The 23,006-nt window shown below is 43.5% G+C and overlaps 1 protein-coding gene across 1 annotated transcript in view; it reads right to left on the bottom strand.

Annotated features, from left to right (window-relative positions):
- The window catches only part of C1qtnf7 (C1q and TNF related 7), a 95,966-nt gene extending 84,647 nt beyond the window's left edge, over positions 1-11,319 (bottom strand). The window contains exon 1 of the mRNA XM_041636542.1: positions 11,165-11,319. Coding sequence (XP_041492476.1) covers positions 11,165-11,177 — 13 coding nt within the window. The 5' untranslated portion in view covers positions 11,178-11,319. The remainder of the gene's footprint in view (positions 1-11,164) is intronic.
- Positions 11,320-23,006: the final 11,687 nt, after the last annotated feature.

Genomic DNA, 23,006 nt, shown 5'->3' with positions numbered 1-23,006 from the left:
GTAAGGCTTCGGGTCTCACAGGGGCAGCTGTGTAGTGTGAACTTTATAACGGTGTTGCGGAATAGAAAGGGAGTTTGTGGGCTACTGGCGCTTTCCTGTTGCATGAGTGTACCCTGCGCCATCTTCTGTAGCTGGGAACATCTGCATATGTGATATGCTGAATCAGGGCACGCTGCTGAGTAGCAGATGCTCCTGGGATTTCCCACAGGAAAACAGTTTTAAAATACTTCTATATGGTTGCCAGCTGAGCCATATGAAAGTTCTGTTTCTGTAGGTCAAACATGTTACAATTACTTGTGCGTATGTGCATTCGTGTGTATTTGTTTCTCAGTGTGTCGTTGTGCGCATGTGTGTGGGGCCATTCATGTTGTTCCTCAGGAGTACCCACCTTGCTTTCTGAAACAGATTGTTCTGCTGGTCTGAAACTCACTCACCTACTAGGCTAGCCTGACAGGCCAATGCGCCCAAGAATCTGCTTCAGTTACCTTCTTCGGGCCTGGTTTACAAGCATTTGCCACCACGTTTGTTTTTTCCTGTGAGTTGTGGAATTGGACTCAGGTCCTCATGCTTGCTCATCAAGCACTTTGCTGAATGAGCCATCTCCCCTGCCCAGGAAAATTTTATTAAAAAATTTAGACATAAAGGTTTCATTAAACATTAATACCAGCGGAGGTGCTTAGTCTTGCCGCAACTTAATATGCCATGCTTTATTGACACCCATGGGAGGCCTGCCCCTTTCTGAATAGACACAGAGGAGCTGATTGAAGAAGGAGGCAGAGAGGAGGGGAGGGAGAGATGGGAGGAGGGGAGGGAGGGGAAATGTGGTCGGGATATAAAATAAATAAGTAAATTAAAAAATATAATAAAAGACCTGAACATCTGGCTCTTAGGCCATATTTTCCTTGGACATCATCCCCAGAGCACGTGGACTGTGCCTGCTTCAGTTAGAGCACTCAGTCCTCAGTCTCTGGGGTCTTCCCAGTACATGTGCATTTGTGTGTGGTTACTGCTTGTTTACTCTTGTAGATCTATGCCTATGACTGCTGACTCAAGGTATTTTCCAGAAATATGCTAATGTCTTATTACTAGTGTATTTTTGAGAAATGGTTATATTTTCTTTCATAGACAGAAGCATCAGGGAAGGCGTGTTGAATTGTATATGCAAATAGCAAGCACAAATTATCCCAAATCAGACATACATATACCCCATTCTTTATGGAGATTAACAGTCTAAAAACCACTTCAAAACCTCACAGAGCAATGGCCTGTGTATATTATGGGTTTTTAAAACTATACATACATATTTTTAATAATGTTTTAATTAGGTACAGTAAGAGATTAAGAGGATTTATAGCAATCGACAATGTAGAACAATTAAATTGTAATAAAAGTTTGCACTTTGGGATCAGTATTAAGTAAACTAGGATTACTTGGAGTTATACACTGTGAAGTGAGAACACTCAGTTTGACCGCTGGAAAGGCTACTAAATGACTAGCGGGTGGGTAATATATACAGAGTGGATACTCTGGACAAGGACCAATCGGCGTTCCAGGAAAGGAGAGTACAAAATTCCGTGAGGTTTTACATACCTCTGAATGGTTTATGAATTAAAACCTAAGAATCATGCGCTTATGGAAGTTTCCATGACTGCTGAATGGGGCTGGCCTACAATGAAGCCATAGAAAGTGAGACAGACTGTGGATAAAAGCGATATGACATGATGGCAGCTAGCCAAGGCTAGCCCCCCTAGAATGTGCTTGTCATTTTGCCCTCACAACAGCATGGAAGTACAGTCAGCTTGGCTGAAATTGTCTTCCTTGACATCTCTACACTCACACCAGTCTCTTCTCTGCATCCCTGGTGTGCTTGCTTTCCCCTTGCTTGTAGTTTGTTTGTATTCATTAAATTAAATGCTAATTTGTCCAAAGAGAATATATGAACCATTAGCAAGGGGGCCAAGGTGAAATGATCCAGCTTGTCTAAAGAACGAGGCTCCGCCAGTAACTCATCTGTGGTTTACCTTCCAGTCTACACACTTTTTCTTGCATAGTGGGCCAGGGGGATAGGTAGATATTGGCTCCATTTTCAAGGAGGAACAGTGGCTCAGATGGGTCACCATCACAGCGTCACAGAGCAAGGGAAAGTCAGTGCTGAGGCTGCCATACCAAAAGATCATAACCCCAGATTCTTAATTTATGATTAATAATTTGTTAATTAGGAAAAGAAAAAACCAATTCGAATATGGATGAAAGCAAGGTTTGTTAGAACCATTTTAAGAAACAGAATGTTTTAGTTGAATTTTTTACTGGCGGTCTTGTTGGTGCAAATTTAGCATTAATAGAAGAAGGACCTTTGTGTCACAGAGCTTAACAGCTCCCCTGGACTGTAGGTGCCAGACAATAACCTAAGTGGTGGTTAGGGTCACCGCAAGAAACATCTGGCTTTCCACGTAATCTTGCTCTCTTTTGCTCGCTCAAAATCAGGGATGAGATTCCTTTGTTTTTCCGGGGGGAAAGCCTTCAGGTAGCCTCTGTTCTTCAGGAGTTAGAGACGGAGGGTTTGATTTGGTGTGTATACTGATTACCAATCTGACAGGATCTGAGATCATCTGGGGATAAGCATACAGGGACTCTTGTGAGGAACGCTCTTGGCTAGGATAACTGAGTTCAGAAGACACACTCCTAAAGTAGGCCCCATTCTCTGGATTTGGGTCCTTAACTGAGGAAAAGAGAGGAAGCTCTCTGGGCATAAGCAATCATGACTCCCCTTCCCAACGGTAGATACAACAGGAGCTGCTGCTTCAAGCCCTAGCTGTCTTGGCTTCCCAGCTGTGACTGCCTGTAAGACTAAAGAAACTCCTCCTCCTTAAGGTGCTTTAGTCAGGATATTGGTGTCATAGTAACAGGAAAAATAGGAACTATGACGGGAGAGTGGAGGTCATTTGGAACCTGGGGTCAGGCTAGATTCCATGTCAAGGGAGAACACACATACATCCTTAGTGTATCCAAGCACAGGGAGACATTCTTTCCATAAATAGAGACACTGGAGTGGTGGGAAAGACAGGCAGAGGAGAGAGGACTTTCTCTTGCTGTGTAAGAAGGCAGAATAGGGACAGTCTTAAGCCCTCGGTAAAATGGCAGATTCTGATAAAATGACCTTTCTAATCATTTGTGCAGTTTCACAGAAGGGGTGATTTTATTAGGTATCAGAATTTGTTTCTGCTGCTATTAAAGCTTAGTAAAGTCTGTATCTTGGATGGAGTTTAAAAGTCCATTCGGATAGCATTAACTCTTGACTGCAGGGGCACTGAGTATTCCAGGACCTTGTAGGTAAATTCCTTTAAGAAACAAGGGCTTTACATTCTATCTTCAGACTACATTGGGATCATATGACCCTGCAGTTCTTTGGGTTGATAGGATTCGTTAACGGAAGTGGACTTGCATTCCTCAGACCCCAGGTAGTCAAGGGCCGCTTTAGGGACAGAGGGCTGGCTACTCAAAAGTCTGGGATTTCTAGAGGAGAGTGGAAGGCAGGGAGGTGACAAGTGAGTGCTCAAGGGAGAGATGCTTAAAGCTCCTGCTGCAATGCCCTTTGTTCTATGCCGGGATGCAAGTGACGAACACTAACTTCTGTAGCCTGGGGAATCTCAGACCAAAAAGCCCTTATCTAGGAAGGGCCATGATGGTGATTGGTCTTATTTGAGAAATCAGCATGTCATGAGTGCATCCACGCAAGGGAACTCACCACAAGGAAGCCCTGTGCTAAGGGCATCGGTACACTCAAGACCTGGAGTCCCCTGACTAATTCCTCCCATTAAGCTCCGCCTCCCAATACTGTTGCATGGAATTTCAGTTTCCAGTCCCTACTGTTGGGAAACACACTGCAAACATAGCCTTCCCTAAACCCACACCCAGAAGCACGCTCTTTATTGTAGAGGGAACAAAGACAGAGCAGTGATTCTGGAAGGTGATTACTTAATGCCTCCGTAAACAAGTTCACGCCAGACCAGGTTAATGTTAAACTAGAGTTCAGAATGGAATGAAATAGAAATCACTTCATAAAGTCTTATACAAATAAATTAATGTAGAAAAACCACAACACTCTAAAAAAAGAAAAGTGCCCTAATTTAAGAGGATAAGCTGTTTGGAGGATGTTGGCCATTAGCAAGCAAATAGTGTTTTAATGACTGCTCTTGAGTTTTGTCTGAGACCATCTGGCAGCAATGTGTTTCAGGACGACAGGATCAGCTCTGGCTTTGCGTTACTGGTAAGATGCAGAGGTTCAGAACTTCACGGGTTTGGTGCTGCTCTGTAGTTAGTTATTCGTGAGTTGGGGGTCACTTTCTTCTCCTGAGTCAGAGGCAGACGAGAGAGGAATGGACAAGAGTTTGCTCTCTTTACTAACTCTGCATTGGACAATATCCTTTACCTTGTTGCCTTCTTTTCAACAGGACTGGATCCTCTGTCTGCCACCACACAGGTGAACTACGAGACTGGGTAATAAGCTGCTTTGGGTGCATCTTACCAAATAACATAAGCTCCATAGTGACAGAAGATCTCCGCTGAACATGTATTTTAAGGACTGGAGAGATGGCTCAGTGGTTAGGAACACTGACTGTTTTCTAGAGTATTGGGGTTCCATTTCTAGCACCCACATAGCAGCTTACAACTATCTGAAACTCCAGTACCAGGGGGCCCAATGACCTCTTTTGGTTCCTGAGGCCCTAGGCATGCACTTGGTGCACAGACATACAACCGGGTAATACATTTAACAAAATAATAATCATTCCATCTTAATTGGAGGTAGCCAGTTATAACATGCGTGCAAACGCCTACTCCATGGGCTGGAGAGATGACTGACTTGGTACTGTGCCTGCCATGCAAAACACCAGGACCCGAGTTCAACGTCCAGTCCCCATCCATGCTTTCAAATCTGGAAATGGACACTGAGTGAGCACTGTGGCATGCTCTTGGAATCCCAAAGCTGAAGAGGCTGAAGCAGATCATGGGGTTTAGTGGCCACTTAGTCCAACCTACTTTCACAGACAAAGAAAAGGTGGGTGTCTCCTGAAGAACAATTTCCACATTGTCTGGCTTCCATATGCATATTCATATGGATGCAAACAACACACACACACACACACACACATATGTGCACGTGCACACGTATGCTACCTCAAGGTCTTTAGGCAACTTTCTCTTGCCTAAAAATAAGGATAATATGGTCATAGTAGGTACACAGTGCTGGCAGTGTGGCAGGCGCATAACCACAGGAGCCTGCTAATATGAACATACTAGATACTTCTTCTGGTAGAAGCTTATAACTTCGGAGAATTTGCTTTGTTAATTAGTGGGGTACACATTTCCTGGGTGGCTATTTTCTACCTTGCAGGAAGACAATGGAACATCCTAAGCTGTTCATTTCTGTGCTGTTTGCCATCTCCACCCGGTGTTTCAAGGGTGTTGGCGGACCCTATGTACCTCCTTGTTTCAGGAAAAGAGAAAATTCTGCCTTTCTTTTTAGAGAGTTCCAGTTTCACAAGGACAACACCAAGCAATATTCCAAGCTGCAAAGGGAAAAGCCCATGTGTCTCCAACCCCACACAGAGAACTCCAGACAACTGAGTAAAGCTGGGAGCCTGGGAGCGAGAGAGGTGGTCCTCCCCAGGGAAGGGCACACCACTTAGTGTTCAGTGCCAGATGGTCAGCCTTGAAACATAATACAAGTAATGGTATATAAACACAACAGGTTGGATTTAGGAATATGTAGGTACATACAAATACATATACTCATACAACAACAGTTAATGAAAAAAGAGGTCATGAATTTGAAGGAGAGTGAGGAGCAGATGGGGGGACTTGGAGGGAGGAAAGGGAAAGGAAAATAGGTAATTAAAATCTCAACGCCGGGCGGTGGTGGCGCACGCCTTTAATCCCAGCACTTGGGAGGCAGAGGCAGGCGGATCTCTGTGAGTTCGAGACCAGCCTGGTCTACAAGAGCTAGTTCCAGGACAGGCTCCAAAACCACAGAGAAACCCTGTCTCGAAAAACCAAAAAAAAAAAAAAAAAAATCTCAACATCAAGATAAAAAAGACAAAAAAATCATTAAAAAGAGATTCCCAGCTTCCATGTATTTGTGTGGGAGGGGAAAATGAAGGGCTTTCGTGAGACATTTTCCCAGACCTGGCAGACTTGGGTTGAAGAATCTATGAGAAATCAATATGTCTATCCAGTACGACTCATATCTCAGAGGCCACAGCTGCCTAGTAATGATCAGATACTGGGCTCTGCCATCTTTTCAGTGATCTCCAGTACATAGCCAGGGTTTGGACATGTAATCCAAACAGAGAAGAGCTGGTGTAACAGGTGTGATTGCTGATCTCCTGAGACCACTGTCTGATCCTGGTGCTGTAGGTGGTAGAGCCGGCAGCACCAGTAATTCCTGCAGCTCAAGCCCTGCTGGCATGGATTCTTGGAATCGGATTTCAGTTGAATTGAAGAAAGTACAGGAATGCGACACTTCTTGCAGCCCTCTGCTCCTAAATTAAGATCTAGGCCTGCTCCGTTTGTAAGGCATTGGGGAATCAAGGGGAATTAACTCCTGATCCCTGAATGCCATCACCTGGGTTGTCGCAGAGGCTCATAAAGCACCCCTGTGGGTAATACCATTCAAAATACTCCGAGAATGTGGTGCAAGCTGCGGTCAGAGTTCTCAGACACAGGGGAGTTTATTTTTGCAAAAGGCAGACAGCCAGGAAGAGGGACTTAAGTTCCTCCGGAAGGGATATATGAACTGAACACCCCCCTCCCCATCATTGCGTGCCAATACCATTATTGTGTAATTGCTTTAGCTGTAAACTCATAAAACTTTTGTAGATCCAAAGGTTGTTTTGGAAATGTGCCTGCTTGATATGAGCTAAGAGTCTGGAACCCAGTGATCGAACAGGGAACAGTATAGTTAATGATTTCCATAAAAGTGCTTAGAATGGTATCTTCCTGAATACGGACTGGGAGGGCTCTCCTGGGTCAGCCAGCCCTTCCCACACTCCTGGTCCACCACACTGGAATTGCGCAGGAGGCCAACATGGGATGTGGATCTGGTGAGGTCTGAGGGTTGCTATCTCAAAGACCAGGTCTGGACTGTGTAGATGGGGCCATGTGAACTCCTCCCCATAACTTCTGCAGCGGGTTAGCGCCTCGCGTCTCGCCTGGACACACCTAGCCTTCCAGCATGGTTCTCTCTCTGCTCTCATCACGTTACTTCTTGTTTGCAATCATTTAATGGTTATTCCAGGAAAGACACCAAACTTTGTGTCATGGCATTCAAGGCTTTTGGGGTTACATCTTCCTAGGTGGTGCTCCCCGCGGCTGCACTTTGTTCTGTCAGGGCTGCCCTCCTGCTGCTCCTCCGTTCTCTCCTGTACTCAGTGTGTCCTCTCTGCCTGGAGTGCTCCACCCACCAGTCCTCACTCGTAAGGATCCTGTGACATGTCACCCAATTTGAGGACTCTTTCCTGGCCAGGGCCAAGGCACCAGATGTACTTCAGCTTGAGATTCCCTCCTCCAGCACTTAGGCTCGGAAAGAGGAGGGGATTTTCTGAGTTTCTCTGCCTCGGTTTTCTCCCGTGAGGAACAAGTCTCCTGCTTCCACCTGTGGGCTGTAAGTTAGGACCGGGCTAGCCCTACTGGGAAGGATGGAGCAGGATTCTCTGCACACACCCGTCATTAAGGAACGGGGCTTACTATTCTGACTATTCGGGTCTTCTTTTTAGAAGTTTCATTCAATTGGACTCTCTCTTACATTTCATGTTACAATTATTGAGTTTTGCATTTCGGATCTCTAGTACACATTTTATTTCCTCTCTTGAGAAGTCCCCGAAGGTGAGATAGCAGTTTCTGCTGACTTAGCACCCACACTCAGCTCCACTGGGTTCTCTGCCAGTAGGTAAAGACGGACTTTTCCAGTCTTTAGTCGCTGACAGCATTTTTAGTTTTTTAGTTTTCTGCCCCCTTTCCATCTAAAAAAGTTGAAAATGGATTTTATAATTCAAGTTTCTTGGACCTGAGAATCTCAGTTGGGTTTCCAGAGTGGGCAGTTTGTGAAGCGGCCAGCGGGAATTGGTACACTTCTAGTAAGTCTTGGGAAACCTCATGGAACTTCAGGACACTTGTTCTCAGCTCACTAACTTTTCAACAGGCATCCATTTTTTTTTTCTTAAAAAAAAAAAACAAGCTTCTTGGTCTAATGACTTTGGAAAGCATTAAGTCTTCATTAGGAGCCACTCACGGAGAGCCAGAGGACTCACTAACCAGGGAAAGGAGCAGAGGTCCTGCAGCAAAAGCAGCTCCGAATTGCTGATGACAGCTGACATTGCCCCGAGACAGGCCCCCGCACAGACCCTCTAAGGCAATCCCCCAGAATGCCCACAGAAAACAGATACATTGCTATTCTAATCTAACCAGTGAAAACCCTGACATTTGAAAGGGTCCAAGTTCATACACCAGGGTGAGGGCTGAGATTGATGTCAGCCATCTACAAAGTTGGAACCAAATGCCCTGTTCCACATTCCCCAAGTCGCCTAACTAAGCAATATATTGAACTATCCTCTGACTAGTAGCCATGAAGCCAGTTGCTTGGAACTTGCTTTGGGAAGCAGTGTAAAATATTTCCCTGTTGGAGAGCTGGGGTGACCTTTTTGCCTCTGTGCTGGGGTGCCCATCCTTTGGTTTTCTCGTGGTAAGGGGCTCAGCCTCCGAAGTCCATTTCAAAGGCTACTCCATAGGGATCTCTCTCTGACTGAAGCCCACTGTGGTACAAGGCAGTTCTTGGTGGTCTCGTGTTGTCTGCACTGCTGCTGACCGTGACATTGCCTTTAAAGCACATTGCTAAAGTGCCCAGCACACAGTGTGACCTCTGGAAAGACTTGCTGAACAACATGGAGTTCTTCTTCTAGCCCTTGGACCTTTGACCCCTAAGCATGACTTGCCAAGTCTAGACAACTGACTTGAGACCCATTCTATAGCCTACAAACTTGGGTAAGCCTGGCTCACACAGAAGCAGGTCAGACAGGTAGCCACAGTCTCCTGGCAGTTCAATAGTTAACATGCTCTTCTCCCCATTCCTGGAAGAGTCTGTTTCTTTCTCCTAGATTCTGTAGCAAGGACACATTGAGGTCTCCTTGGGTATCTCTCATCAAGACCCTTTGGGAGACAGCTCTGACTGGTTGCTTCTAAGGCACTGTCTATGTTTCAACACTCAGCTCACGTGACTAAGCCCCGGATGAGTCAGCTGTCTTAGGGATTTTTGTTAGCTACCCTTATTGCCTTTGATTTCATCTTCACAGTGTGTGTGTGTGTGTGTGTGTGTGTGTGTGTGTGTACACGCGCGCGCATGCATGCTCCTTGGGCTCTGGGGTGGGGCCTGGCAAGTTTGACTTACAGAGATGCCGCCAGCCTCTGTGGGAGCCTGTGATGGGAAACCACGTCATGCCATACTGCGCAGTTTTAGGCCGCACCCATCCCCAGGGCCCACTCAGGCGCCATGCAAGCGCTGGCCATCCAGCTCTCTGGCTGCCTGAGATGAGGTCATGGGTGGGGTACTGGAGACCCCCTCCAGATAGGGTGGGGGTTTCCTCTACTGTCCAGGGGTGGGCCCGAAGGACTGGAAAAGGGGGAGATAGGTTTGCTTGTCTGATCTCCTGCTCCCTAGTAGTGGTCTGTAGGTTAATGTGGATAGCACAGAGGGATAAAAAGAAATTAGGGACAATATGGAATGGAGAAACCTATGGATTGGCAGTCGCGGGCTACTTGCTCCATTAGTAGTTTTGGGTCTAGGGACGTAGCTAACAAATAGTGCTTCTTGACCACCTTGCCAGGAGCTAATAGAGACTCCTCCTTGCTTTTATACAGTAATGCCTTTACTCCGATCTTAATCAACAAGACCTCAAGGCAAGGGAAGCCAGAGCAATTCTTATTATGTAACTAGACTTGACACAGAAGGGAAAAAATAACAAGAAGATAGAGGCTTTCTCAGCTGGAGACAGTGACTGCGGCAGTAGCTCTCATTCTCTCTCAGGCCTAACTGCCTTGATTGCTATGATTTTTACACCGGGGAGAGGATCTTGCACATGGAGGTTACCTAACCTCCTTAGGTTCTAACCACGTAAGCTCAACCAAACCCACAGTTTTCTAACCTCTGCCTGAGAACATACACGCACACGCACACACACACGCACACGCACACACACACACACACACACACACACACACGTGTGTGCTCACGGAACGACGAGTTCTGCTAAGACTCTTAGCCTGCAAGATCCATCTTCTGATCTCAGTGAATATCTAGGGTGCGGTGGGGATTGCACCTGGAATTCTGCCTTGGAAAAACAGGAGCTCACTGATAACAGAGTGTTTCTCCAGGAAACAGAAAGACGCACAGAATGTTCACAAACCTCCACCCCAAGATGCTTCTCAAAAGACCAACACATAGAAAGAAAAAAACCAAAATAACAAAACAAAAAGAAAGAGCTATCCGAAGGCACAGCAGGCAAGTCAGTTACTCTGTGCAGATAACGACACCATCAGCCGGCTATGACTGAAGCTCACAATGTCATGCCATGTTCAACTGTTTTTGTTTTATTTTTCTCCTCCAGGGAGATAAAGTTAATATTAGTAATATATTCTTAGGTTCTTACATGAAACAGTCAAATGGTTTCCTTAACTAGTCCATAAACAGTAAGTCACAGGAACCACGACTGAGAGACATTTTAGAATGTTACCACAGTCTAGGAAGTTTCCCGAGTTCCAAGACTCTCAGCTCTAGGAGCGAATTGTGCATAAACAGATATTGAGATCTTGGCTATGCATTAGCCCACTGCCCGCTGGACAGTCAATGCTCAAAATTTGGGGGTTTCAGAGAACCCCTCCCACCTTTTTTAGAAAAACAGCATTTTCATGCAAAGACGCCTGCCACACCAAGCGGAGAGTCGGAGAGACACTGCTGCTGAGACTCCCCAGCCTCTGATTTACCATTTGTTGACACTCTATCAGCACATCCCCTCATCTCCTTACAAGTAGCTGTCTGTGGTTCTTCCTGCAAATATTTTGATAAAGTCCAAACAGAAGAGGAAAGAGAAAAGCTGTAATAAAAACCATAGCTTACCTCTCCTGGGCATTGCTGGGTTCAGACTTCTCCCCCAAACATGAAACTTCTGTGCTTTGGTTCTCCCATGAAGTTAGAAACCATTAACAAGTATTCAGAGCAGAAATGCGTTTACTACAGGAGCTGCTCCACAACAATGCAGAGAAGTGCGGTGGTGAAAAGCAGAGGAGGTGTGCCGAGCGCGGCGCTCATGCTGTCGGATGAAGTTCTGCAACCGTCTTTCTCAGTTTAAACAGCCTCCCACTCCTTCTCCCAGGCACTTGCCAACTTCTATAATTTAAAGCAACTGCGATCCTTCCCATAATACTCACATTTCAAAGAGTTTGCTATATACACTCGTTAGTCATGAGGAAGAGCAGGCAAGGTTCTTCTGCAAACCCCAGATGGAGGCAGATGCAGAGCGAAGGTCTCAGGTATCCGGAGGATTTTTCTATCCCGCAGCCATGGCTGTTAGCACCATGTGGATTCATATCGCTGTAGCCTTTAGAGTGGGATCTAGAGACCGCCTGGCATCACTTCCCCGATGCAACAAAAGCACTCAGGAAAGTTTACACAGCAAACTTAGGAAAGGGGGCTGATGCAGTGGGATCACATCCCCGTGTCACTTTTACTAACAGGATTGTTTCTCTGTGACTTGCCCTTAATTGTCGCATGCAGTGTTTTCATGAAACAGGGAAATGCTTAAGATGATGTTCTTTATATTGGTCTTTTTTAAGCATCATTCCACATGTGTAGCATAAATCTAGAAAGGACATGTGCTTCGCAAATTATGTCTATTCAATTGAATAAATCTTCTAACATTTTAGCCTGTAATCAGAATAAATCTTCTGGCATTTTAATTGGTGAATGTGTTGTGCATTTTATTATTCATTTCTCCCCACTGACACACACACACACACACACACACACACACACACACACACGGGAATTAAAATTATAGCCAAATTTTAAAGCACTGTTTAAATGTTGATTTAAAAATATTTTATGGTATGCATCAAAATAATTCTTGCTTAGTGCCTAAGTAGCCTGTGCTCAGTAAATACTGAATGGAGTAATGCTTATATTTATATCAATCAACAGTTTTGTCAACTTTGATCTACAAGCACAATCCCCTTCAAAATGATCAATAGGTCACAGTGTGTAGAAATTAAAATAGGTCAATGCATGGCTTTGACAGACAATGAATCACTGTGCAATAGAACCCCCTCAATGAATAGAAAACATCACATAACAAATCAACCATTCAAGAACGATCAGAAACATCGACATGGACACTTTCCATCAAGTATGCTCTCTGCACAGATATAGGCAAAAAAGTCCTGGGATAGAACATCATTATTTCAAAAGCTATCAATCCTTCCCTTGTATTTTAGAGTTCATTCAAATAAGTATTACACAGTAGGCAGCATTTAATTTTTTATAATATATAAATAATAAGTACAAACAGAAATGTAAGTTTTCTATGCTGAGAATCAGAGGAATGATGGGGTCTCCTTTGCTTGGGTTTCTGCCGAGGAGTGGTCTCCAGGCATGGTGCACAATGTGGGGAACTTAACTCACATGCTGGAGCCACATTCCCTGTAGCCCTCAATATGCTGCCTTATTTTTAAAAAGTATAAATATAAAAGTGTAAATGCAAATGTTTCAAAACAATGTATTTGCACATATGCTTAATATAAAGCAGTTATTTGATAAATATTAGTCAGGTGCCTTTCTGTGTATGAGGAATTTAGTAAGTCCTCTTACGATGTTTACCACAGAAGCCAACATGACCATCCTGACCAATGCCAAAATTGGTGATAGACATGGATGATGTTCTATCACAGCTTTAACTCAGTCTCATTGGATGGGAATAGATGAGAGTGAGGGACTGGATACAGGGATGGAAAGGCAACAATCCATGTCCTGAAGTGCAAAGCCTTTGGTGATCTTGATAACAACAGTAACTTGGAAGGCAATGTATGCTAAATAGCTTTATGGTTCTAGAAGAAAGAGATGGGGGAAGACACATGTTATGTGGCAGGCCACTGTTGGCTGCAGTTAGCAAGGTGTTCCGAGGATGAGACCATGGGAAAGACATATGTACGTTATAAACCCCAATGAAAGGAGAAGGGAAGAGCGTGCGGGGACCCTATTTTATGATTTGAAGGAGTCTACCAATATCTTGATGGGCTAAAATGCCTGTTATAAAATTATATTGCTGCATACTCAGCAATGTCTTTCAAAAGTGGAAACAACCTCTTCTACTGACAAGATGTGAAGTGCAGGCTTATGTGAGGGCACACACCCCAATACACACATCTCTGGTCAAGAGAAAAACTGGAATGGGGGGGAATATCAGGAGGAAGTGATGTTTGCAGCAGAGAGCCATGAACATAAGAATTTCCCAGTTGGCAGATTCAAGACTCTCTTTGGCTCATGAATGATCAGGTCCCATACTAGCTGCTTGGATAAACTAGGTATCAGTAATTGCTGCCTCTGATTTCACCCTGTTGTGAATGAGAATTTTTATGGTAGTTATACTATTGCTGCTATAACTTTTGTATGGTGTGTGTGTGTGTGTGTGTGTGTGTGTGTGTGTGAGAGAGAGAGAGAGAGAGAGAGAGAGAGAGAGACAGAGACAGAGAGAGACACAGAGAAACAGAGAGAAAGAAAGACAGAGATGGAGAAAGAGAAAGAGGTAGGAAAGAATTTGCTGATTTTGTTTATAGACTTTTGTTTAAGTGTCTAGATTTCTAGATTAAGACATGGATCAAACAAAATGTATGGAGAGAATTTGATATGCAGGAAGTAAGACCTTTGATCTAAATATAGTCATCAGTCAAAATTCTAGACATATTTAATATATATACATATATGAGGTTGGAGGAAAATATATAACTATGAAGCCATTACCACAATCTAGTAACAAACAATAATAATAAATAGTCATTTTTCAAAAGTTTTTCTTGTCTAATCTGTCATCTATTATATATTATTAACTATCTATTATGTCTATTTTTATATCCATTTTTTATGTCTGACATCTATCTCTCTGTCATCTATCTATCTATCTATCTATCTATCATCTATCTATCTTTAATTTCATTAATTCATTTTATTCTCTTAACAGTCCTGCAAGGGAACACTAATATAATCCTTCTATGGTTGGACAACTTGAAGCACAGAGAGGCCAAGTGATTAGCTCATGGTCACAAACCTAGGAATTTGCACCGAAAGTGTCTGCTTTAACCAGTCCGTCCAAACTCTTGTGTGTTGCTGAGAAGTTTTCTCCAGGGCAAGTGAAGAGAACTTTCCTAGGCCATCCATTTCCTTAGCCTGATTGCTGGTAGATATTTATGATAAGTTCTGTTTTTTTCTGAAAACTTTTCTAAAACACTGCAGGTTGTTTTCACTTGGAAAGCCCACCTGCTCCTCACTGAATGGAATTAGAATGTTCAGATTGTTTCCTTGTATTAAACTTTGTGCTCTGTTTTGATGGTAAACTTTTATCATCCTTGGCTTGCATGGTGCAAGCCAGCCAAGTTTCAAATGTTATTTTGAAACCCAGTGACTTTTCCGGGATGTTCTAATAAATCTCTGCTGAGTTCTATCAATTACACACAATCTGAAGGAACAGGCTGGGAGGGGGTACAGCTCTTGTCAGGGAGCATCATCTTTCCTTTGGGAGACGTTGTCAAGTTTGGAAATCAGAGATGAAACACACGACCTGTGTTTAGAGTGGTAGAGAAAGACCAGTCCCAGTGTCAAGGCGAAGACGCTCAGGTGTGGCCCTTCCTTCATGTCAGACTACGCATAGATGCTGACGTAATGCTCTCTGCTCTCGGGCACTAAGGACACGGAAGGTGCCAGTCATTTCTGGGGTTTGCAGACTGTCACCCTCCCTTTGTGGATTCTGATCTTGGGGAGAGAGGTATGGTTTAAATCTGGAATGACCTCATAAGACTCATTTGCTATGTTTGTCCTCAAGAAAGTACTATAGTGTGGTGGTGGTGGAACCTTTATGGGGTGTAACCTGATGTGAGGGCTTTAGGATTTTGATGGCATGTCTCCATCATGTCCCCCTCCCCGTGGAACTTGGAACCCAGGCCTTCATCTCTCACTTCACTTCTCAACTCTAAAGTGAGCAATTTTGCTGTACGACACGTGCCTGCTATCTTGCCAACCAGACATGGAGGGAAACTTCCAAAACTGTTACCTAAAATAACCTATTCTTTTTTTATAAGTTTATTAACTTATTAAATACTTTAGCTTAGTTTATTAAATATTTTAGCTATTTTGTTATGGTAACAGAAACCTGGCTGTCAGGAAGAACTAATAGAAAAACATTGATTTGTAGACTGTAAGACCACATATTGGGAGGAAGCTCGAGGATGTTCTAACTCACCCCTGCGTTCTACTCAAGATCAGCAGCACAGTCTTGGCAGGTGTCTGCACCATCTCTATTCAACTTTCCCCAGGGAAAGGGACCACCATGTCACAAAGCGTCAGTACATTTCTCCGAGCCACATCAAATATGCCTGCCCTCTTTCCCACACACAAACAACTCTCAAGTAGTCGAAAACAACTCTTTGCCTTTTCTCCCCACCAATACATCTTGCCCTAAGTCTAATGAATCTGGCTTTGCGTCTGTTCTTCAAGAAACATGTTTTCATTTAGGCTGCCAGTTTGCTTGGCTGCCTTCCAGTGAGTCAGTGTCCAGTTAATGGCTAGATGTCTCTTGAGGAGTATGGTACGGTGACCAAAGAATAAACATCTCAGTTACAGGTCACCTTGGCTCTCAGCCTCGAGAAGGCGGCCCTTGTGTCTAGCTCCGGGTATGTGGTCTCCCAGATTCATCACTCTGAGGCGTCCTTCTGCAGAATCACTTCCCTGAGTCAATTATTTGCTGTTTAGAACAGACAGTGCCACCCCACCCTCTGTGGGGCCTGGCTCTCTTCTGACATCTATTGACTTCCACTTCCTGGAAATAGTGCAATCCTTGGCTTTAATATTTCAAGCTAAACCATTTTCCCTTCGATCCAGTCTTCCAGAGTGGCATTGGTGGGTCGTTATCAACACAGTCCTCCCAACTGCTTAGGAGTGTAAACATATACTATTGGCTCCATTTCCTCCTCCTCAAAACACTTCACCACAGATCTCCAATGTCTTTTCTTTGCTGTCTCTCTAAAGCCTTGGGTTCCTTGAATTATTATAATTTTTATTATCCTAGTGTTTTCCTGGGATATGATCTGTGAAGCCAAACTTTGAAATGCTCTATGGTAAGGGACATATGGTAAGATAAATAAATATGGAAATCTCTCCAGGGAGGACACATCAATTAACTCTTTCCAGCACTGACTTCTTCAACAACCTTAGTCACTGAAGGTGCTGACCATGGATTATTTGCTCATCTTGTCCATCCCAGGTTAGGCAGTTCTGGAATTTGCTGAGGCTGACTTATACCCAGAAGCTTTATGGCTGGTACTGAATTTACAGAGTCATTGGTAGCTCTGCCCTTTTGTCTCCTCCATCAGATCATATCCCCCTCAGGCAATTATATAAATCTAAGAAGATTTCAAGGTAGAAATAAGCAAATGTCTCTTCATGACTGTTTATGTAAGTTGCTGATGACCGATTGATTCAGGCTAATCTCATGCCCAGAGTCAGTGTGAAAAAGTCTGCTGAAGATACGGTCTACAATTCTTGTTTTTGTTGTTGGAGCATAGTGAAAAAGTTTAAGTACTCTATAAATAGGTTCATCTGGTTTGTGATTCTGGTGGCTGGAGGGCTCATTTAGCACAGTTTTGGTATCCCATCCTTACCACAGCATGGTAGAGAATCAAAAGAGGGCAGGTTCGTGAAAAGGGATTAGTTCTATTGGATAGGCTTGCTTTCTAAGAACTCATCCTCAAGAGACTTCCCTGGGATCCCATGTGGACTACCCATCTCTCCCCAGATGGTGACAGCCTCAGTTAGATAGCAAGCTATCTTTCTCTTGGCCCCAGCTCTTAAATGTTCCAGCACCTGCAGCATTGTCACATTGGAAACAAGTTTCCAGCACATAGTCCTTTGGGGAACACATTGAAACCATAGGACACAGATGCAGGAGGGCTGTGTTCAATCTTCTAATAGGTAAAGCTCTCCACATTTTTCAATGAACACTTTCTCGACAGAATGCATGTTTTGAGAAGCTCTTCCTTATGCAAAGACCCTGGAAAGAACATTTAAGGAAAGGGGAGGGCAGTTCTGCCCCTTTCTCTCACAGCTCATGTTCAGCCCATTGAAAGGAAGCTATGCTACTGTCTTCTCTTCACATTATTCTCCTGCCCTTGTCCAATGGTCCTCTAACAGAGAACAATCGTGAGTGGATCAAAATAGGGGGCCCACAGCTCCTCTGAATGATCTTTCTCTATGGGTACACCAGGGAACTGTATCTCTTTTAGGGGATGAGACAGTCTTCGTTTCATGTTCAGTCCAGATGAGGTGTGTTTTTAATCTCTGTTTTCTTATAGGTACAAATAAGCCATCTTCCCGAAAGATGACCCCACCATTCTTTCATTCTGTTTTAGGTCTAACAGTGTTTCTAGTTTATCAAAGAACATGACTTGGTGTCTTTACACATTTCAGGACGAGCAATAGGGACAGACAGTGCTTACTTCTGAGTCAAACCTCAGGTCTTTGGCTTTAACACTATCTTCAGAGCTGCTCTCTCCCCCAGCACAAAGGTAGTATTAATGGGCACTATCTCAGCTATTACTAAAAGCCTGGCTTTATTTCATATTTGGATACTAACTCTCACTTGCATAGCTCTCTTGGCAGAATAAGCAGTTGCTTACAAGGACACTCAATTCTTTCAAGCTGTGGTCATTTATCTCACTCAAAGGGTACTTACCAATTTCTGCTTCATGTCATAGCTCTCCTTGTATGCTTTTTTATGTACTGAAGCATATGTTTTTCAAGGACTAGGATCATGTTTTAAACTTTCTTGTAACTTTCTGATAACCATGATGCCTTACAGAGTATCTGGTAATTTATTTATTATGTGTACCAAAACAAAAAGACTATTTGGAAGGTGAAAAAGTGTGGTCAAATTTAGGAGGCAAATTTTAGGTATGCATGCCTGTGTTTATACATTTTCAAGCAATTGCTAAATGCTACCAGATATGATTTTATGGACAGGATGCTAATGGGTTATGAATCCTGATGAGACAAGAGATAGATGATGAGAAAATGAAGTGATTGCATTCTGATGGCAGCCTATTGCCAGAATGAAAGGGGGAATGGGAAGAAGGTCAAGAAAACATTTTTTCTTGGATTTAGTTTTAGGGATGGACAGGATCTTTGGCTCAACTCTTATTTTGCCTACATGAACAAAATTCTTCCTGATTATGAAGTGTGAATCTTTTAGTTCAAGAAGGGCCAAGACACAAGGTTATACAAACCTGTGAGAGGAGAAATGTTCAAATTTGTTTTAGAATAAGCCAAAAACTTGACATAATATATTTTCATTGATAACAGTGACTCTAAGTTTACATCATATTTTGTGGTTCTTCAAATCAAAACACTAGAAAAGCTAACAGTTCATGGTCTATGGTAGTGTATAATTTTGAATGTCCTCAAACTGACAAGATGGTAGCAAGAGCATGGTGAAGCCTTCTTGAATAACTTCTTCTTCTTCTTCTTCTTCTTCTTTTTTTTTTTTTGGAGGGTCTTGTCAACATAAACTCAGCCTCAAACACTGATGAGAAGTGTAGCTTCCTGGAAGGATTTGAGGGGCGATGGAGATGACAGTCACAGATACAGCTATGGGCAGGATATGGACTGTGTGTCATTTGTGAGTCTATGCAAAAGACTCTTTGTCCCCAGGCTGACGTCATGTGGAGGTGGTAGAAATGGGAGAGACAGAGTCTCTCTGAGCTCCTTGGCTCAATAGTGACTGCTCCTGAAAGGGGGTTGAAACAGTTTTCCATAACACCTTGGTGTTTTACCAGAGAGGAGTGTTTATTCATATGCTAACTTGCTATATTATGATGCTAATATGGACTGGATCATTATTTTCTCTCAAACTCTGATGCTGAAGCCTTAACTCTCAATGGGATAAAACTTAGAGGTTTAGATGAGGCTGCGAGGGTGGGCTCTCATGGAGGGTTAGAGCCCTCATAAAAGGTATCCTTCATGTACAAACCATAACATTACCCCAAACAATTGAGAGAATACATCTGTAAGAAGTTAATTAAAGATGTTTATAGCAGCCCAGCTAATGATTTAAAAATCTGGAAATAAATATATTTATCTACAACATACTGTATTATGTCTGTGTATGGTATATCTATTCAGATAGAACACCATCAACAGCCCAGATCTTCAGTAATGAGTGAACGAATAAACAAATGGTGTCAAATCTCTACAATTAATACTATTCCAAACAAAAATCAGGCAATTTCCATACATTACACAGATAAATGGAAACTCTAAGAAGTCAGATACAGAAGCGAATGTGCTGGGATAGTTTGACGACATGAAATTCTAGGGACAGAAAGACTGATCCCTCAGGCCTAATGGGCGGGTTGAACTTGGGGCAGGGAGAGGCTGGGAGCTGGGAACCTCCAGGGAAAGTGTGGAGTGGTTGGAACACTTCCTCCCTTGCTTGTTGTCAGGGTTCCAGTGGTAGACAGTTGTTACAACGCAGAATTGTACACACGACAGGTTTGTGTGTTTGTCACACATGCAGGGACATTGATTTCGGATGAAAAAGTTCTCAAAAATATTTTCTGCAGTAATTTTGAGAATTTGGATTCTCTCCTTCAGCTTACGTATGCTTTTCAAAACAGTGAATGCTGCAATATTTGGCAAGTATCAAGACTTGATTGAGTTTGAAGCATCAATTGGGATGAGTTCAGTTCATTTCACAGAAATATGTTTCTGATAAAACGCTAAACGTCTTGAAATGGACTGCAATTTGGTAGTTGTTTTAAATTATTCCTTGTAAGATGGTCTTATTTTATACAGTTATTTTAATTTATTTAGTCTAGGAACAGTGTTTTACATGAAAAAATTATAGGAGTTCTGTTGGCTGCGATTACTTTGTTCCCAGGACAGTTTTCTGGGCTCACCTTTACCATCTCTTCCTTCAGGCTTCCATTGTCCTAGATTTAAATGCCCCATAACAGTCCAAGTTCAGCCTAGAAGTTGCAAAGCACCAGCTTCAGTGAGGATTGGTCATTAATTTACCCCTCGGGCTAAACTGCCAACATAATTCAGAGAATGGAGGCTGGCATCTGGTGGCCAGATGCTCAAACTCCTTAAAAAGGAAAAAAAAAAGAGAGACTTGAGCAGCTTTCCTGATGGAACAGAGTGTGTAGGTGGCATCGCTTAGCTTGATGATTTGTCCCGCCAGGGCCTCGAGAACTGGGTCCCCAAGAGTTTTCCATTTGAGCTGTTGAAATGTCTGAGAGAAAGTGCCTCGCCAGAGACACAGACCTGGGTCCGTGTCTAAGTCCTGTGGCTTGGATGGGCTCACACCGTTACCAAACCCAACTGGCCTCTGGGCATAAGGTGGGACATGGCAAAACGTAGGCTGTGTGGAGTTCCTCCAGGCCTCATCTTCTGGCCCACTCCGAGGCTACCTGCTTTCCCAGCTTTTCCTCTGTGACTGACAGCAGAACCTGGGGCTATGAGAGAGAGTTTTAAGATGGCTTCTACACAGTGGTTTGCAGGTATCTATCTGGTGGCTCCTTTCCTGAGGTCACCCTTAGAACTTCTTGATGTTTCTAGGACAACACTCTCTGGCAAAAGCATCCAGAAGGTAGCTTACTCCAACTGAGGCTTCCTAAAGCCAAGCTAAGGGCTGGTGTGTGATGTTCTCTATGTTGGTGGTGGCTCGGTCTAGCATCTGTGTTTCCTGCCATTGAGAAGGTCCCCATTGCTCTTAGGTTGAGACATTTCAGAGGAAAGTACCTTTATCTAAAACTTTCTCCCTCCAAGTGATTTAAAGGCCACCTGGTCATATTTATGCTGCAAATTGCAACGATTTCTGCAGAGATGTCCCACACCAGTCACAGTCACCCTGTGCTGCCAGCTCCTGGCGTGCTCAGCTGCCTCTGCCATCTCACTACTGACATACCACTCTAGCAGAGGGAACAATTTTGCTGGTCTCAGCCACCAAAGAACAAGCCTGTCATCCAGCAGCAGCAAGTCCCCCTTTGAATAATTACCGAACAAATTAATGAATCATTCTGTGAGCCTCCTGCACGTCAGTGAAAATGAACTTAGTGACAGAATTGCTCTTCTAATAATTTACCAAAACCTATATCTCAGAAATACTTAGACACACCATTTGACAGGAAGAGAGGGAGGAAGTTATGTTTGCTTTTAATCAGAAGTTTGGGTTCCAAACTGGATTTTGTGTGTGTGTGTGTGTGTGTGTGTGTACATTTTCTGTCTAACCTCTTGGGCAGACTCTCTGAGACCCAACTTTTCCATCCTTAGATAAATACATCCCCCACCATGACTAAACAATTAGGAGAATTTAATGAGACAAGGCACCCAGAAGTGCAATATAAATAAACTACATTAACCAAACTTGAGGGGCTTCTTGTGTCCCATGTTTCAGGAGCTGACTGTGTGCAAACCCACAAGTCTGGGCACTGTAACATGTGCTTAATGGAACCACCGGAGTGGCACCTAGGATTTACAGTTGATTGTGATGGCTGATTTTGATTGCGAACTTCATAGAATCGCCATAGAAACAAACCCTTGGGCACACCTGTGAGGCACTTTCTAGACTGGGTCATTTACCATTGTGGCACATTCACCTTGAATGTAGGCATACATTCTATGAACTGGAGTCCTGGACTGAATAAAGGCAGAAGGTTACCTGGGTACCAGCATCCATCCACTGTACTTCCTGACTACAGATGTAAAAAGTGATGAGCCGTCTCAAGCTTCTGGCACCCCCACTTCTCTGTCGCGATGAACAGCACCCTCATCGTATTAACGGAAGTAAACCCTTTCTTCCTTAAGCTGCCTTTTAAATGTATTTTGTCACAGCAATGAGTAAATTATTTCATACAATGACCTTGGTGAACACCCAATGTGTCCATCCTGAATCACAGGTGCCTATGAAGGCAGTATGTGTCTTACAAACATGGCAGAGCCAGCTTCTGAAGGCAAATGATCCATGATGCGATCTCATCATGTAAGTCCTTAAACACAGAGCACTTCCTCCGGGTGCTGGCAATACACGGCAGAGATTGAGGGCAGATGAAGGTTGAAAATAGTTTGCTAAATATGCATTGTGATTTTGAGAATGGAGCAGCATCTTGAGAGGGGACATGGACAGATTTCAGGGGCATAGAGAAAGCCTTCTCACTGCTGCTGAAGAAAGATCTCAATTCAACAATGTTGATGAAAAGGAGCTCAGGAGACAGCCACATTGGTGAGCTTAAAACACCTTCTTCTATCAGGCCTTCACACAAGAGCCCACACTGGTTTCATTTTTGTTAGACTCTGGATATAGAATCCAGCATCCTCCTATCTCATCCTGCCTTCATTTCTGACCCACAGAGCTGTGAGCTTATGACTTGGTTTGGTTTGCATGGCTATGATAATTTATTCCAAAGATTTAGAAAATAAATGCATTATAAATTCCTGCTAGGATAACTCCAACTTAGCAGTTGTAAGTGAAATCTCTGGACCCCAAATAAAACCCCAAGTAATGCCAGTATTGCTGGCCAAAGGATTACATTTTCTGTAGTGAGACCAAACACATGCAATGCAAAGAAATCAGTTGCTCTAATTTAAAAGTCATGTGTTAAAGGCTTGGTCCAACCGTGGGGATCTTGGGAGGTGATGGAACCTT

This window comes from Microtus oregoni, unplaced genomic scaffold (assembly GCF_018167655.1).
Source record: "Microtus oregoni isolate MIOR12 unplaced genomic scaffold, Mior012 000049F_ref0000343, whole genome shotgun sequence".
In the NCBI taxonomy this organism is placed as follows: Eukaryota; Metazoa; Chordata; class Mammalia; order Rodentia; family Cricetidae; genus Microtus; species Microtus oregoni.
This window is presented reverse-complemented; position numbering and strand designations above follow the sequence as displayed.